Source organism: Lutjanus erythropterus, chromosome 13 (genome assembly GCF_056507025.1).
Source record: "Lutjanus erythropterus isolate fLutEry1 chromosome 13, fLutEry1.hap2, whole genome shotgun sequence".
Taxonomy (NCBI): Eukaryota; Metazoa; Chordata; class Actinopteri; order Lutjaniformes; family Lutjanidae; genus Lutjanus; species Lutjanus erythropterus.
Window position 1 is genome coordinate 34,586,624 of NC_139329.1, and position 18,367 is coordinate 34,604,990.

Here is an 18,367-nt window from a genome sequence, read left to right on the forward strand (position 1 = left end):
TATTTGTTGCTGCAGCAGACAAAAAATTTAGCTAGAAATAGACAACAAACATTTGCAGAAATATGGATATTTGACAAGAGGCTTAAAAATATTTTCTAAAGACTAAATTATCAATTTCACACGTTCTCTTGACACAAAGATTGTCTGCTTGACTCTTTTATTCTTCTTTTTTAACAACATAAGTCTGCAACATTTATGCATTCATCACTGACTGATGTGTCTGGGTGTTTCCCTCTGGCAGGTCAGTGAATTACTGGGCACAGCAGCCCCCAAGCAGCAGGCTACACTTACTGTGTCCTGCCGCGGGGAGGTGGGCTGGAGCTCCCTGGGACAGCAGCAGACCCTGAGGGAGTTCCTGGATTACAAACTAAACCCTGAGCCTGTTCTCTCCAAGATGGAGGGCGTCAGCGAGTTCACAGAGTACATCTCTGAGACGGTCGACGTCCCTTCACCTTTCGACCTCCTGGAGCCACCGACCTCCGGAGGCTTCCTGAAACTGTCCAAGCCATGTTGCTACATCTTTCCCGGCGGACGAGGAGACTCCGCTCTCTTCGCCGTCAATGGCTTCAACATCTTAGTGGACGGAGGCTCCGAGCGGAAATCATGCTTCTGGAAGCTGGTTCGTCACTTGGACCGCATTGACTCAATTCTACTCACACACATCGGCGCTGACAATCTCCCAGGTATCAATGGGCTTTTTCAGAGGAAGATAGCAGAGCAGGAGGAGGAGCAGTCTCAAGGCTCCACCAACTACAGCGACTGGATGAAGAACCTGATCTCTCCTGAACTAGGCGTGGTTTTTTTCAACGTGCCAGAGAAGCTCCGTATGCCAGAATCTAATCTTAAAGTGAAACGCAGCATCGAAGAGGCCTCGCTGACTTTGCAGTACCTTAACAAACTAGGAATCAAGCCTGAACCTCTCTGTAGAGTGGTCAGCAACACTATTGAGCCCATCACTCTGTTCCACAAGATGGGAGTGGGCAGGCTAGACATGTATATTCTCAACCCTGTCAAAGACAGTAAAGAGATGCAGTTTTTAATGCAGAAGTGGGCCGGTAACAGCAAGGCCAAGACTGGCATTGTGCTGCCCAACGGCAAAGAAGGAGAAATCTCTGTGCCCTACCTGACATCAGTTACAGCCTTAGTCGTCTGGCTCCCTGCCAACCCTGCAGAAAAGATCGTCAGAGTGCTGTTCCCTGGGAATGCACCACAAAACAAGATCCTGGAGGGGCTGGAAAAATTAAAGCACCTTGACTTCTTGCGCTATCCTGTAGCCACACAAAAGGACATTGCCTCAGGAGCTCCTCCCTCCGTTATAAAACAAACCAAGTTAAAACAAAGAACAGATAGCAAAGAGAGTCTCAAGTCGTCCCCGAAGACTACTGCGAAGCCCACAAAGAAGGAAACTGAAGGACAAGATGATGTGTCAGCTGCAACAGAGGCAAAGAGTGACTCCGTGAAGGAAAATATATCAGAGAAAAAAGAGGAGAAGAAGCCCACTAAAACTATTAAATCTAAAACTGACGTGCCAGAAAAGAAAAAACTCTTGAAAGAAAAATCCTTAAAGAAACATTCTAAGGAAAGGGTGTCAAAAATGGATGAGAAAAAGGACAAGGAAAAGAAAGAGATCAAGAAAGTAAAGAAAGATGACGCTAAAAAAGATGAAAAGAAGGATGTTAAGTCCAAAGAAGACAAAAAGAAGGACACATCCAAACCAGAGCTGAGAAAAATCACAAAGCCTGACTTGAAACCACTTACACCAGAAGTCAGAAAGACATTACATAAAGCTAAAGTGTCAAGCAAAGCCAAGACTGGAAAAATCAAACCAGCAAAGGCTGAACCCGCTGAACCGAAGAAAGAAGAACCCAAACCTGAAGCGATTCAACCTGAACCAATAGAGAACGGAGCTGTTGAGGGCATATCTGCTCCCTCAACTCCCGAAGACCTCACCAAGGATTTTGAAGAACTGAAAAAAGCTGAAGTTGTAGATGTATCAGCAGAGCCACCAGACAGTAACAAGATTTCACTGGAGCCGACAGCACAAAGCCTTACCCCAGAGAAGCAGGAAGCACAAGAAACTATACCTGAAATTCCACCTGGCACAAAGTCTCCAGAAAAGGAGGTCCCAGTTGCAGAAGCTGAAGTCAAGGACAAAGAGTCACAAGAAACACAAGAGAGAGAAATGGAAGAGGCTCAAAAGTTCGAAGATGAGGGAGCAGCAACTCAGGATGAAGAAGAGGAAGAGGAGGAGGAAGTGGCCCCAGCTGCTGAAAAGAAAACAGAAGAGGAAGAGGAAGAAGATATGGGAATAGGCGAAGAGGAAGATGAATCAAAATGGAAGGAGGCAAAAGATGATGGGCTTGACAGGAAACATGAGCTAGAAGAAATGGAGAAGTCAGAAACTCTCACAGCTCTGGCTGTGTCAAAGGAGGAGCTACAAATGACTCAAGCAGAGGAAGAGGAGGAGGAGGCAGTGGAGAAAGCTGAACTGGAGGAGGTAGAAGATTTAGATGTAATAGCAGATGAAGAGATCAAAGTCAAACCCGAAGATGCAGCTGAGGAACAAATGGTCGCTGAAAGCAAAACCACAGACATTCTGACTGCAGCCAAAGAAGAAGAGGAGGAAGAGGAGGAGGGCTACTTGTCACATGTTGCAGGGGCCACAGCTCCCATAACCTCAGTAGCTCAAGGAGCCGCTGCAGCTGAACCCATCTCCTACATCCAAGACGAGACCATTCCCGGCTACTCCGAGACAGAGCAGACCATCTCTGATGAGGAGATTCATGAGGAGGCAGAGGAGAGGATACCACACCTTCAATACGATGTTGGTGCCTATGACATCTCTGTTCCAGATCAGACTGAATCATTCGTAAACATTCACGGAATGAGGGAGATGCAAGCTGCAGCTATGACCGAGAAAACTTTTATCCCAGGTGTGCAGGAACAAGTATCCGTGTTTACAAACATCATTACCGCTCCTCTGGCAGAAGAGGAGCACGTGTCTTCTGCAACGTCCATCACAGAGTATGACAAAATGTCCTCTTTCCCTACATCTATCGCGGAAGACCAATCTGTGGCATCTGTCGCAGCACCTCCGGCTGAGGAACCGCCCAAAACCCCCGCTCCGGTGTCAACGTCGCCTGACGCAACCCAAGGCAAAGAGCAGCCACTCTCTGCAGGAACTCTTTCACCGCCTTCTCTAGAAGATGACAAACAAGCCAAGTCTCCATCAGAGGACTTGCAGCTTCCTGTTGGAGAAGTGAAGACAGGAGCAAAAGCTCCTGAGGAGGAGGAAGAGGAGGAAGAAGAAGAAGAGGAAGAAGACCAAACTCCTAACGTTGAAATTTCCCTTGAAAAACTCCAAGAGGGCTATGCTTCAACTCAGTTATTACAGGATAAAGAGAAAGATATCGAAAAGCTTGCTGGCACCGTTTCTCCAGTTTCAAAGTCTCTACAAGATACCAAACCAGTCCACCTACCAGTTGAAGAGGAAAATATAGATGCAGTTGCACCTAAAGATATTTCATCTGTTGTGCCTACTAGACCTTTTGGATCAGACTCAGTAACTTCAGAGAGTGAGGAGCGTTGCTTCAGTCCGGATGATATCACTGTGAAAATGGCCTCTCCTCCACAGTCCGGACCACCGAGTGCAGCCCACTCTCCACTTCGTCAGTCCCCAGTGGAAGACAAGATGAAGGCCTTCCCTGATGTGGAGCTGCAAAAGCAAGAGGAGATCCTCGAGGTAGTCACAGCAACTGAAGACGAAACTAAAAAGACAGACGAAGCAGAAACAGTGACACAAAAAGATGTTGACAAACAGAAAGCAGATCAGCCTGAGATAGAAGTTTCAACATCTTTGGACAAATCATTAGAAAAGGACATAAAAGAGGTTCCAGTGACGAAGGAGCCAGAAAAAGACATTTCATCAGTTCCAAAAGATGAATCCAAACCGGCAGAAACAATCCCTGTTGTTGCTGAAGCTTTAACAGAAGTACAACCACCTGTATTAGAGAAGGATTCCCTCATCTCATCTGAACCAACTGATGAAGAGGTTGACAAAGGGCTCAAAGAAAAAGAACCTAAATCACCTGTTCCAGGTAAATTTCCAGAGAGGGAGAGTCGTTTCCTGGATGACGATGATAACAAGAAGGATGATGATGATGATCATGGTGATAAATCTGCAGTTAAAACTGCCCAGGCAGAACAGGAGGAAGAAAAAGATGACACCTCAGATGTCATTCAAATCAAGGATGAGCAAAAACAGAAATCTGTCATCCAGGAAGACGTTTCTGCCATTAAGTCCGTCACAGACGAGAAGGCAGAGAAAGAGGCAGTTAAGGATGATACCTCTGACATTAAACCTATCAAAGATGAGCAAATTGCAAAGGACATTGTCACAGTTGATGAGCCTGAAAAAGACCACATTCCTGAAGACAAAACTACTAAAGAAGCAGAAACGGAAATTGTTGTTTCTGAGGCCAAACAAATCAAAGATGAGCAGAAACAGAAAGATACAAAAGACGATGATCTTGACCTCAAAACCAAAGGTGAGGGTATTGAGACAGAGGTTAAAAAAGATGATGTGTATGATAGTAAGATTTTGAAAGAGGAGGAGAAGGAAGTGACAGAGAAGGCTGATGCTTTTGATATTAGCTCCATAAAAACTGAAGAGAAAGAGCTTGAAAAGGTCCAGGCTGCTGATATCAAGCCTGTTAAAGACGAGATGGAGAAAGAGGCAAAGAAGGATGATATGCCCGTTACTGAGCCCACTAAAGATGAGAAGAAAAAGGAGACGGAAACTGATATCAAAGTGATAGAAGATAAGAAAGAGGAAAAAGAGATTGAAAAGATAGATGTTTCTGCAACCAAGCCCCTTACAGATGAGCAGAAAGAGATGGGCGACATAATTGTTGCTAAACTCACCAAAGAAGAAGAAATAATTACTAAGGATGAAACGTCTGCTGTTACCATGAAAGAAGAAAAGGGGCAAGAAATTAGTAAAGATGCTATCTCAACCATCAGCATCACCAAGGAGGAGGAAAAGGATGTAACAGTGAGTAAAGAGGAGATTCTTGCAGCCAAGCCAACAACAGAGGAAGAAAAACAAAAAGAAACAAGTAAAGATGAGATTTCTGACACCAAAGTCTCCAAGGAGCAGGAAGAAGATTTGAAAACAAGCAAGGATGATGCTTACATTCTCAAATCTACTGTAGAGGAAGACAAGAAGGAAGACACAAGTAAAGATGATACTGCTGCTATAAAACTTCCCAAGGCAGAGGAAAAAGAAGAGGAAATACTGCCTAGTATGGAAGACACTACTGCTGTTAAACCAACTGTTGGAGAAGATAAGAAACAAGAGGAAAGCAAAGATGAAACTGCTGCCATCAAACTTGGCAAAACAGAGGAAGATCATACAGCAGTGTGTAAAGAGGATGATTTCTCTGCCACAACAACCAAAGCAGAAGAAAAAGAGACCGTTAAAGATGCTGTCAAACCAGCCGTTGAAGAAGTAAAGGTGCAAGAAACAAGTAAAGATAAAGATGTCATTCCTGCTGCCAAACCCACCAAGATGGAGGAAGAGGATGTAATGATCAGTGAAGATATTTCCACTGTCAAAACTTCAGAGGATGAAGCAACCAAAAAGGATGACATTTTTGTTGTTAAACCTACCACTCAAGACGAAAAGGAGAAGGAAATCTGTAAAGATATCAGTCCTATCCAGTCAACGATAGAAGACGAAAAGGAGAAAGCTGTAGACAAAGAGGAAACTTTAACTGTGAAACCATCCAAGGAGGAAGACTTGCCAATTCAGGATCAAACTGCTGCTGTCAAACCCATCAAGAAAGATAAAGATGCAGTTACAATTAAGGATGAAATTTCTGGTGTCAAACCTACCAAGGAGGAGGAAACCAAAGACGCTGCTGCTGTTAAACCCCTTGCAGACGAGGAGAAGAAGGTAGAGTTGAAAGACATTACATCTGACGTAAAACCCATCAAGAAAGAGGAAAGCAAAGACGCTGCTGCTGTAGAACCTCCTGCAGACGAGGAGAAGAAGGTGGAGTTGAAAGATGTAACCTCTGACGTAAAATCCATCAAGGAAGAGGAAAGCAAAGACGCTGCTGCTGTAAAACCACTTACAGACGAGGAGAAGAAGGTGGAGTTGAAAGATGTTACACCTGATGTAAAACCCATCAAGGAAGAGGAAAGCAAGGACACTGCTGCTGTAAAACCTCCTGCAGATGAGGAGAAAAAGGTGGAGTTGAAAGATGTTACACCTGATATTAAACCCATCAAGGAAGAGGAAAGCAAAGACGCTGCTGCTGTAAAACCTCCTGCAGATGAGGAGAAGAAGGTGGAGTTGAAAGATGTTACACCTGATATTAAACCCATCAAGGAAGAGGAAAGCAAAGACGCTGCTGCTGTAAAACCTCCTGCAGATGAGGAGAAGAAGGTGGAGTTAAAAGATATTACACCTGATGTAAAACCCATCAAGGAAGAGGCAAAAGAAATCCTGAAGGAAGAAATTTCTGATAAAGAAATTAAGATCAAAGAAGAAGAAAAGGAAAAAGAGAAAGAAAAAAGTGATACTACTGATTCTGTATCCGTTAAGGAGCAAAAGGAAAAAGACATAGATGATATTTCAGTCAAACCCACAAAGGAGTTGGAAAAAGTTGACGTTTCTGACAAACCAATAAAAATACAGGAGGATAAAGAGGAGGAGAAGGGTGATATCTTGGATCACAAACCCGTTTTGGAGGAAATTAAGGACAAAGAGACTAAACAAGATGACACAACAAGGGAGAAAGAAATAGACTCCAGTGTTGAGAAACCCAAGGTTATAAAAGACACTGAGCCACCTAAAGTTGAAACCATTGAGGACAAAATGAAAGACGTTGTCAAACCGGATAGTCGTGAATCTGAATCCATCAAACAAGAGCCAGAGAAGGAGATGACAACTCCAACGTCTGGCACCAAAGATGAGGAAAAAGGGAAAGATGAGTATCCTTTTGAGTCTGAATCTAAGAAGGATGATAAAAAAGAGGCAGATCTTCCCATGTCTCAGACCTTGGAAGAGGAGAAACCTAAAAAGGATGACATTTGTGATGTTAGCGATAAGCATAAAGATGAAGAAATCTCTGATAAGCTCCCTGAAACTCCAAAAGAGAAGGAAACTTTCGGCGCTACATCCGTAGAAATGCAGAAAGACACTTCTGTAACTACACCAAGCGAAGACCTAAAACCAGTAAAAGATGACATTTGTGTGCCTCCCAGCCACATCCAAGAGGAGAAAAAAGAAGATAAAGAAGCAAAGGTCATTATTAGTCAAGAAGAGAAGATGGAGAAAGAAAAAGATGATGCACATGAGGCTGAACTGAGCAAAGAACAGAAAATGGAAAAAGAACAAGAGAAAGAGAAAGAATATACTTATGGGACTGAAGACATCAAAGATGAAAAGACAAAACCAGAAGAAGATGAAAAAATGATCAAAGAAAAGGATCTTTCTGAGACAAAGACAGATGAAATCACTGACAAAGACAAGTATGATTCCTCTGATACAGATCACACCAAAGAGGAGAAATGGGAGAGAGAGGAGTTACAAGAGAAAGACCTGGACAAAGCAATTAAACAACCTGCACAGGCAGTATTAGGAGAAGCAGCAATGGCATCCAAGTCAGATTACAAACCTGCGTTTGTGGTTCAGTCCTCCGATGAAGACAGGGAAGATGAAGAGGAGGAGGACATTTGTATGGGAGGTGCAGGCTCCAGACCTTTGTCAGTAGAGCCGAGAAAATCCGAGCATGACATCTCCTCTGCAGGTCTGCCCTCATCCCAAACTCCACAGACAAGTGATGAAACTAAACCTGCAGTATCAGAACCGACCACAGTGGTCATACCCACACTTACAATGCAGGAGCCCTCAATTGATGAAGACATCAAAGATTTCGGCAAAGAAGAATCCAGACTTTCACCTGAAGCAGGCAAAGATATTGTGAAAACAGAAACCATGCCTGCGCCACTTGCCAAGCCAGAGCCTTCCTTTGATATTGTCACATCAAAGGAGGAGGCGACCTCTATTCCAAAACAAGAAACAGCCTCTGATATTTCAGCGACTAAAGCTGAATCAGTGACAGACTCAACTGAGAAAAAACCTGTGTTGTCAACGGTATCAAGCACTGACAGTCAACCCAGGAGCTGCACACTTTCCAGCACTGAGAGCCAATCCAGCGTGGATGAAACACCACAACAAGAAAAGCAGATGCCGTCTCAGACGAGCTCAGGAGTTATTGCTGCAGAAAAGACAAAGCCGGATGAGAAACCAGGAAAGGAAGCAGAAAGGGAGATGGAAGGAGAGCGAGAGGTGGCTTCTCCAGGATTATCGCAGCCTTGTTCATATTTCATGTTGGACAAAGATTCTGAGGACGCCAGCCACACTAAAGTTGTAAAACCAGACACTGCAAAAATGGAGAGTTTTGATAAAATGACCTCAGAGAAAGAAGCAGCCAGCGCAAGCCTTGGAGACGAAAAGCAAACCTTTGGTGCATCAAAGTATGATCCTTATGAAAAGCCCATTCCAAAGGATCATGACTCGGACTCTAGAGAAGAAAGTGAGGTTTCTTTAGGGTTTGATCACGCCTCTGATATCGGTATTGATGATAACAGAAGAACAAGCCAGGCAGAGGCTGGAGGAGCCATGTTCCTCCTGGATGATCAGTACAAAGAAGAGCCTCTGTCCTTCAGTAGAGTAGACTACAGTCCAGTGTCCCTCACAGAGAGTGAAAGAAGCAGCCACCACAGCCGAAGTGCCTCACCTAAATATGATGACAGAGAGAAAGGCCAAGAAGAAGAGAGGGAGAGAGAAGAAAGGCCGGATACACCTTATGTTGACAAGAGCGTTTCATCCATAGAAATGCAAGATAACAAAATGTCCCAGGCTGCTGAGTCTTACTCTTTCAGTCCCAAAGAGGACAAACCTGAGAAATCAGAGAAGGAGAAAGAGGACATGACCGAGGGTGCTGCAGCAGCCTTTCAACCAGGGGCAACAGGAGAGAGTGATAAGGTTTCTACCAGTGCAGCTGTTCACTCAGCAGGTACATCATTAAGACAAGAAACACCCTCTCCATCATGGAGCCAATCAGATCTCAGTCCCCAGGTTTCAGCTTCTCCCGTAGCTTTTGGAGAATTCACGGAAAAGAAAACAACAGAAAAAGAGAAAGAAAAACCTGCTGAGTCACTAAAAGAAAAACCTGAGTCTTCTGATCATGAAAGAGATGGATCTCCATCTGGTCGGCATTCACCTGCAGAAAAAGACATTTTACCTCAGCAAGCATCACCTTCAGAGAAAGAAGAAACTTCAAGTGATTCAAGGATTTCACCTGCTGCCACATTTTTAGGACATGAAATGGATGATAATGTTCTGGCGTCAGACAATAGTCAGATTAGCAGCTCTGCCACTTGTAAATCCATGTTAGACTTTCCTGAAGGAAAAGAGAGCCTGATAGATAAAAGGTTACTCGTAGAGGGGGAAGATTTCAATGTTGACGATGATGAAGATGAAGATGAGGATGAGGAGGAGGAGGAAGAGGAGGAGTTAAGTGATATAGACATGGAAAAGGGTGCCAGAGAGCAGTCTGAAAAAGAAATGTGCAGGCGTAGCTCTGGTGATAGTGCTACGTTAGCAGAGGTCGAGGACTCAAATAAAAAGTCTCAGTTGCCTGAATCAAGCTTCCTTAAGGGGGAAATGGTCTGTAAACCAACACCTGATGACGCCTCAGCTTCTAAAGTCACAGAGGCAGACAAGGGGGACATTAGTAAAAAACCACCATCTCCTGAAACAAAACCCCTCAAAGAGGATGATACAGTTGGTGATAAAGCCTCATCCCAGCTTCCTGAGACAAAGAGCGAAGATGTAGCTAAAACAACTCCATCACCAGCTCCAAGTGCACACAAAACGGATGAAAGCAAAACATCAGATGCCCAAAAACCTCCTGAAACAAAGAAAGCAGAGGACACAGACAAAGAGCATTTGTCTCCTGAACCAACCACAAAGAGAAGGTTGTCATCGGCAGAGGATTTTACCTCTGCAGTATTAGAGTCAGCAAAAGGAGATGAAGCCAAGGGGTCACCATCCCCAAGCTTTTTGACTAAAGAAACTTCTCAGCCAACGTCCACAAGCAGCTTCACAGGCAGCTTTTTGCCACCTGACCATTCAGAGTCTACGCCCAAAACCACATCTAGTCCCTCCCCTCCGCTAACTGGCAGCTATGCTGATATTGGACAGAGCAGATCTGAAGCATATTCTGAGCATTTTTACAGTGAGGAGAGTCAAGTAGGATTGAAGGAGGATAAGAAAGAAACCCCTGTACTCCCAGATACCTCCCAGCTAACCAAGCTAAGCGATGATAAATATTACAGCCAAAGAGAAGAGGAAAGTCGAGATGAGAGGCAGACCGCAGATATCACCACAAAACATGAGGAAACTTCCTCATCGTCGTGCACGTACACCACCTTAACATACTCTTCTTCAACATTCTCCTCCACATCGTACAGTTACTCGTCCACGGCCTCAACTTCTGCCCCGTTGAGCCAACAGCTTGGAGACAAAGTTCAAACTTCTACAACACTATCAAGCTCTGACGTAACTCTGGCCAAAGAGGAGTCATCAAGCTCCTGCTTTGGAGGGTTTCAGAGAGATGAGTACATGGAAGTGACGACGAAACCTGCAGCAAAAGTGTCTTTACCCAGTAAGTTGGACGAGACCAAACCATCGTCTCCAGTCTTACCTACCACTGCCAAACAGACTGAGGGTCAAAGTAGTTCTGCAAAGCCTGAAACGGACACAAAATCGAGCACTGATAGTTTCTGTATGCTGGAAACTAAGATTACAACGTCCTCTGCAGCACCATCTCTACAAAGCACCGAACCAGTGAAGGTGTCAGAGAGTTTAACCACATCAATGGCTTGCTTTGACGTCTCCCCCCTCCAAAGGGCTGAGTCCTCTGAAAGAATGTCCCAAGAATCAGCGGACGATGAGGACCCTGATACACTTGAAATGGAGGACAGCACTCTACCATGTCGTATTGAATGTCAAAAAATCAAAGTGGCTGAGCAAAAAGAGACTTTTTCATCAATAACTGAGTCACATGTCGTAGAAAGTACCACACACTCTACTGAGACAAAGACAGTCACCATTACGTCTTCTTCTGTTGTGTCTAAACCTGATGTGGTGATGGAAACAACTCAACAGACAGCCTCACTCACTCCACTGACTGATAGTGGTGCTAGCAAAACCACATGTGCCACAACAGATGTGTCCAAAAAAGAAGAGGATAAAGAGAAAAAGGAGAAAACACCAGAGGTAAAAGAGGAAAAGACAAATGGAGCTATTGCACCTTTGAAGGAAGATGCAAAGGTGTCAGAAAAAGAAACAAAGGAGAAAGATGAAAAGACAGAGATGGCTAAAGACAGTGAAGTTAAGCAGAAATTAGAGGATACAAAACTGGAGGAAAAGACATGTAAAGACAGTACAGAGGAGAAGAAGGCAACAGCTGATCCAAAGATGTGTGAAAAAGCAGAAGATGGTAAGAGAGGAGAAGACGATGCAAGAGTAGAGGAGAAAAGTTTGTTAGAGAAGCCATCAGAGAGATTAGAAGTCAGGAGAAAGAGCAGTATATCTGATTGGGAGCTACTACAAAGGCCTGATGACTGCCCAAGTGCCCCACCTCCAGGTTATGGTGATGATGATGATGAGGAAGAGGATGAAGAAGCAATGGAAGCGATGGAATGGATGGCCAGCGTCCACAGTACCTCCATGTCCTCACAAGATACCTATCACACAGAAACATCTAGCAAAGGAGCCACAAAGGCTGATCGTCCGTCTGACTTGGACACCGGAGCCACCTCCTCCTCTTCCTCCCATCCAGGCTACTCCTCCTGTGAATATAAACATCGCAAAGGAGAACTTTCTCCATCGTTCATCAACCCGAGCCCTCATCAGCTCTCTAGTGACGAGGGTGAGGAGGAGGCCCACAGTGACCACTCACAGGAAGGCGACGAAGACGATCAGGAGCAGCACTCTGTGAAAAGGAGATCGCACAAGCAGAGGCGCCACCACGGTCCAAGTTACCATGGAGATGCCGGACAGGGATCACACCCTCCTGGTGCCATGTCATCTGGCTTGGCTGTGACATTAGCTGGAGAGGAAACGCCCCCAACGTCGGTGAGCGAGTCGTTGCCTTCGCAGTCTGACTCTGACGTCCCTCCAGAAACCGAGGAGTGTCCGTCCATAACAGCTGAGGGAAATCTGGACTCAGATGAAGATGCTGAACATCTGCCAGTGGACAAATTATCTGCATCTGGAGCTGGGGGTGGCCACCATCCTCCATCACCAAGGTCATCTCAGAAGACTCACGATCCTCCCCCCACACCGATGAAGGACCCTCTTCCCCACCCTCCTCACCCAGACGTGTGCATGGTGGATCCGGAGGCTCTTCTCAACGACCACAGCAGCACAGAGAAACTTCTCAAGAAGGAGCACAAGACCACCAAGGGCCTCAGGAAGGGCAAACCCAAGTCAGCCTCCCCCGCTCGTAAGGGGGAAGTCAGGAAGAGGTCCTCTACTCCAGTGAAGCAGACTTCCAAGGACTCCGCCTCACCTCGATCAGCCTCCCTCAGGAGGAAGGACGCGGACAGAAGCTCCAGGCTGATCAAGATGTCTGAGACCCAAGGCTCCAGGACTGAGATCCTCAACCCGGGGAAAGGCTTGGTCAATGGCGTCAAGAGCAGTTCAGGTGTGTTAACACATTCACATCCTGCAACAATATATGCATTTACTTTCAAAATGATTCACAGGCTGATTCGAACCACGTTCACACCAGATTTACTGACCATCAGGAAACACTAATCTCCACAATTCAAGAAAATGGAGCCTTAACTGTTCAGTATAATGAAAGCTGATTACATTTGCAGTTGGTAATGTGAATTACCTTTCAAAATAATCCTAAAAAGATATCATCAGTAGTAGATCAGTTACGATAGGGGTTTTTTATTTCCAGTGTCAGAAATCATATTTGAGACACTGATAAAAAACTTGATATCGGATCTTTTCAGTTCTAAAAATGAAGTCAGAGCTAGATCTTAAGTGTATTAGGACCATTAGTTTAAAAAGATTAAAGTGGTAGATTTACAAGAAAAAAAAAACTCAGATATCCTTTGAGATTATTAAGTCATACATTTGCAAGAAAAACAACTTTATTAGAAAAGAAATTATGTGAAAAAAACTTGGACATTTTGTTTTGATCCAACCTCAGTGGTTTCTGATGTCACCTTATCCAAATCAGTATGCTGATTTGTGCATAACAGAGTTTATGTGGATGAGCTGATAACTCTTAATCAATTCATTTTTTTCATCTGTCTATCTGCAGCTGTCACAAGTCTGTACTTGATAATGACTCGTAATGTCAGCGTCAGACATGCAACAGATTGTGGTCATTAAAATGTTTGCAGTTAGGTGGTACAGGAGCACATTATAATGATGAATATGCAGCACAGACAATTTTCTGTGAAGGTGCAGTGATACATGGTGTGGTTGTTTTTCAGAATCACTGGTTTCCAACAATAAATTAACGAACAGCTTGTAATTTGTTTAGTTGACGAGAAACATTCTTTGCTACTGCGGCACAAGTTTAGTAAATTCTGAGTACTTTTACCGTCTGATCCTGTTTTAAATTCTTGTTCACTTCTAGCTAACAACTCCCAGAAAACTAGCTCAGCCGTCCCCCCCGGACCGCCCGTCTATGTCGACCTGGCCTATGTGCCCAACCACTGCAGTGCCAAGAACGTGGACCAGGAATTCTTCAAGAGAGTGCGAGCCGCGTACTATGTGGTGAGCGGGAACGACCCGGGCAGCGGAGAGCCCAGCCGTGGAGTCCTGGACGCCCTGCTGGAGGGCAAAGCTCAGTGGGGCTCCAATTTACAGGTACTTACCCTCCGATTCATCGGTCTGTCTGTGCCTCCGTTTCTCATATTCTCTGCATTTACCAATATATGTCAGAGTTGGGGGATTCAAACACAAATTTGAGGATTTGAGACATGCATGACTAAAACTTTAACTTGGTATTCATGACTTGAGACTTGACGTAGCCTTGAGATGGATGATTTCAAAGGACTTGCCTTATTTTAAATTAAATATTTGCATTTTTTTCTCAGCTTTTTATGACTTTTAACTGACATAAATGTGGAAACTTTGAGGGGATCATCAGGGTTTCATGACTTTACTTGTGATTTGCTTCACCAGAGCACTGACTCGACTTGATTTGCTTGATCACACCACAGTAACTTGGGACTTGCTTGAGACTTGAAGGTTAAGACTTGCTTGGTGACTTACTTTGTTATATGTACTTTAAACAGACTAATGTAGTGGAACCTTTATTGCTGTACATATTAATAAATTAGGAGTAAATATAGAGTGTGGATATTATTTACTGAGACTGTTTCTGTAAACTAGGGATGCGCCGATCTTATACTCAGTATGGGTAATGACCCGATACTAATCTAATAGTAATCTGATACAATCCATTAGCCAAAACTATCACATAAATGCTTAATTAAACATTGAACGACATGCTGTAAAGACAGATGTGCCACAAGTGACACAGATGAGCAGCATGTGTCACGTTAACAGAAGCAACACGTCATCATGTCAGCTGTGTGGAGTTATTTTAAGCTGAAGGAAGACAAAAACAAACCAGCTCAGTGTGATTTATGCAATTTATTTCAATTTTATTTTGATTTCTGAGTAGTTCTGTGTGTGATAACAAAAAGAAGCAGCACTGTTGCATAGCTGAGTCATGTTGTGGGGTGTTTTATGGAGTATAATTTTTGTTTCACAGATCGAGCTGATGTTCTTTAGAGGTGTAAGACAAACTGCATGTATTATTAACAGCTACGTTGTCTAAGAGAGGAAAATATAATGGTATTAGATTAACATCATATCAGCAGATACAGATAAAGTTTGCGGTTTCTGGCATGAAAAAGTGGTGTTAAACCATCCCTGCTGTAAACTAACGCAACCTGTCAGCAGTCCTCCCTGGGAAAATAAAGAACTGGAGTGAACTGAGCAGCAGGTAACTTGTTAATTAAACAGGGAGGAGGGGAATTGTAAAGTAACAGGTATCATAATCATGCAGATGACTGCTCAGTATAATAGAGCAACTCGGAGCACAAAACTCATTTTAACTGGTGGAAGATCATGAGAGTGTTCACTCATGTCTGCAAAGAGAAAGTAAAAAGACACATTATTAACAGTGCTGAGGTGAGAAACTGAAGTCGAGTACCGTGTACTGCCTGGTTCAGCAGATCCTGTCTCTGTTGTGACATACTAAATGCAGGGTAGGATAGATTTGACTGGGAGCGTTGCCTGATGTCCACCCATCGATCATGAAGACACTTCTGTATTGACTGCAGCTTTCTGCAGTTCTCTGCAGAATCCTAAAATCTATAACCTAATGGCACACCTGAACAGAGATAAGAATCAGTGTGAAATGTTGCCAAGATGCAGAAAGATTCTTGTGTGCACACACACTGTAAACATATATAAATAACAGAAAATACATAGAATCTGCATTTTATTTTGTGTATGCACTAAGAGTAAAAACACTCTCTTGATGTGGGTGTATGTATGTTATGGGTTATTATATTTCTAATACATTTATCTAAATAACCAAGTTAGAAGTGTAAGAAAAATAATATAAGAAGTAGTAATAGTCTTGTAAGAGGTCCTTGACTGAGAAAAAAACTGAGAACCTCTGCATACCTCAGTTTTGTTGTGATGAGCCTTTCTGTGTCTCTTCAGGTTTGTGTTATTCTTACCAGCTAGTTTTGGGCCACACTGCTTCCCCTCCGATAAAGCCATGGATTCGTTTTTTTTTCTCAGCCTCATTGAACTAAAATGGGCCTAAATATCACCTCGTTTCTTTCTCTCAAGCCCTGTTGTTATGTAAAATAGTTGGTGCAAGTTACTCCTGGCCCTGACTGTGTTCATTGTATCCTGTTGGTGTGGCCCTGATATGGCGTGTGCAGCACAAAAAAAAACAAACTGCAGCAGAAAAGAGAGATTTTGATTGGCTGAGTTCTTATTTTTTGAACCAAATATCAGGATTCAATGTTAATGCTCTTGTTTGATTTTTTTTGTTTTCTTTAGAAATCTATTCATCCAAAGTGAATTTGCTCCTGCAGCAGTTATCACATAACAACAAAGATTAAAGTTCATTGCCCTGTTTAGTCTGCGATGGTTGTAAAATGTCAGAAAACATTTTTCAAATCCAAGGTGATGGTGTGTCTTTAAATGTCCAGTTTTGTGAGTCAAAAACAAAAGATATTCAGTTTAATATAATAATAAACAAAGAAAAGTTTGAGATCTCCTAATTGAGAGGCTGAAAACAGCATTTTTTGCATGAAAGATTACATTTTCGATTAATCAGTAATCAAAATAATTTATTACTTTCTCTACGGGGCGAGTGAGTTGCTAGATTTACTAGCCTAACATGACATTTTAATTTCACCGGGCAGACTTGTCTTTATTCATCAACAATATTGCATGTTGATTTAGCAACAGTTGGTGTTTAATGATGTCAGTGCTGACTTTTTTTACTCATGGAAAATGTCATTTATGAACATATTTAATCATACTTTCAACACTTCTTCTTCATATTTAACATTAGTGAGCAGTATCAATCCTCTCATGTAACTCTTGGCCTGAAAGAAAATAACTTTATTTCCCAAAAATGTCAACTGTTGCATTAATATCCATTACTGTAGGTTTTTTTCCCCACTTTTCATCATCATTTATGAACAATTAATTTTCTCCTTCACTACCTCCCCTTTCATTATGTTTGTTTGTGTCCCCGTCAGGTGACTCTGATCCCGACCCACGACACGGAGGTGACCCGGGACTGGTACCAGCAGACCCACGAGAGGCAGCAGGACCTGAACATCATGGTTCTGGCCTCCAGCAGCACCGTAGTCATGCAGGACGAGTCCTTCCCTGCCTGCAAGATCGAGTTCTGAGCTTCACGAGCCCCGCTGCTGTGCTCCCCCCACCCCTCCCCACCCTCCCATCCTCTCCGCCTCCCTGTCATCCGTCCTCACTGGAGGTAGAGCGAGAGCGAACAGCACTCTCTGCTCCTACAAAGCTTCTCGCTCTCTCATGGTACCAGTCTCAAACGCATTCACTGCAGCCCTCAATACTCTAGATTCTGTTAGCTGAAATCAAAGTCAAAACTCTGGGTTTGTGCTCTGTGTGACAGTGGGGTTATCATGCAGATAATAACCTACTTTTATGTTTGTTTTCTTCTGTGAGTTTAATGTCTGCCCTGACACACCTCTTATATTAACAATTTTGATTAAAATTTCAAATAATTCAATAATATAATCACACTTAACTGCTTTGTTTGCCTCATATCTAACAGACAAATGGACATCGTTATCCCTCAAATGCATAATGCCACAGTGTGTAGTTCTCAAAACTGTTGGCTCAAATCTTAATTATCTTGGAAATGAAATACTCCCAAGTGGCAAATTTCTCATCCAAAGGGCCAAAACAAGTGCCAAAAGAGAAATTCTTATTAATTAGCTTCTCCACAACCTCTCTTAAATTAATCAGTGATCAATGATCTGTTTAGATTGTATGCAAAGTGTTTTTTAGAAGGGTAGAATTTTTTTTCAGTTTCATAATTTGAAGCTTTCTTTTCCATCTGTGCACATGACAAAACTCATCCATTGCAAATTCTGCTCACGCTACAGTAGTTTTTTGGATTAACTCAATAATGACATTAATTGATGTTGCGTAAAAAACAAGAAAAAGAAACAAAAAAAAAAGAAAAAAAAAAGAAAAAGTTCCTTCTCGTCATTTGTGGTGAAGTTTTAGGAGGTGCCTGAAGTTGACACTGTTTCGGCTTTCACAGCTTCGCTGGTGCATGATGCTTGCGTTTTAGCTCGGACTCTTTCAGAACTGCGTAGGGTTAATAATCCTTTCTTTAGCCAGCCTTCAAGTGTGGAATGCAGTATAGTGTAGATAGGTTACTACACTGTTTGGCTGTCTATGCTAAAGTGAATTCAATAGGCGACAGGCAAAAGGAACGACGTTTGTACACTAATCATATCTCCGCTGGATGTAATGGTTCCTCTTTAAGTCTTTATCATGGTCTTTGTTGGTTGTATGTACTCCAGTATACATATAGGATCAATGTTTCTATATCAATACAGAGGTTATGTTAAATAAATGATATATTTTGTGATGATGCAGCAACCGAGGTGAATGCAGCGTTCTTTGAAGGTTTAATTAACATTTCTGTCATTTCCTCCTGTTCAG

At 43.1% G+C, this 18,367-nt stretch overlaps 1 protein-coding gene across 1 annotated transcript in view; it reads left to right on the top strand.

Moving 5' to 3' along the window:
• The window catches only part of map1ab (microtubule-associated protein 1Ab), a 54,294-nt gene extending 37,191 nt beyond the window's left edge, over positions 1-17,103 (top strand). The window contains exons 4-6 of the mRNA XM_084735118.1: positions 242-12,788; positions 13,743-13,975; positions 16,909-17,103. Coding sequence (XP_084591244.1) covers positions 395-12,788; positions 13,743-13,975; positions 16,909-17,064 — 12,783 coding nt within the window. The 5' untranslated portion in view covers positions 242-394 and the 3' untranslated portion in view covers positions 17,065-17,103. The remainder of the gene's footprint in view (positions 1-241; positions 12,789-13,742; positions 13,976-16,908) is intronic.
• Positions 17,104-18,367: the final 1,264 nt, after the last annotated feature.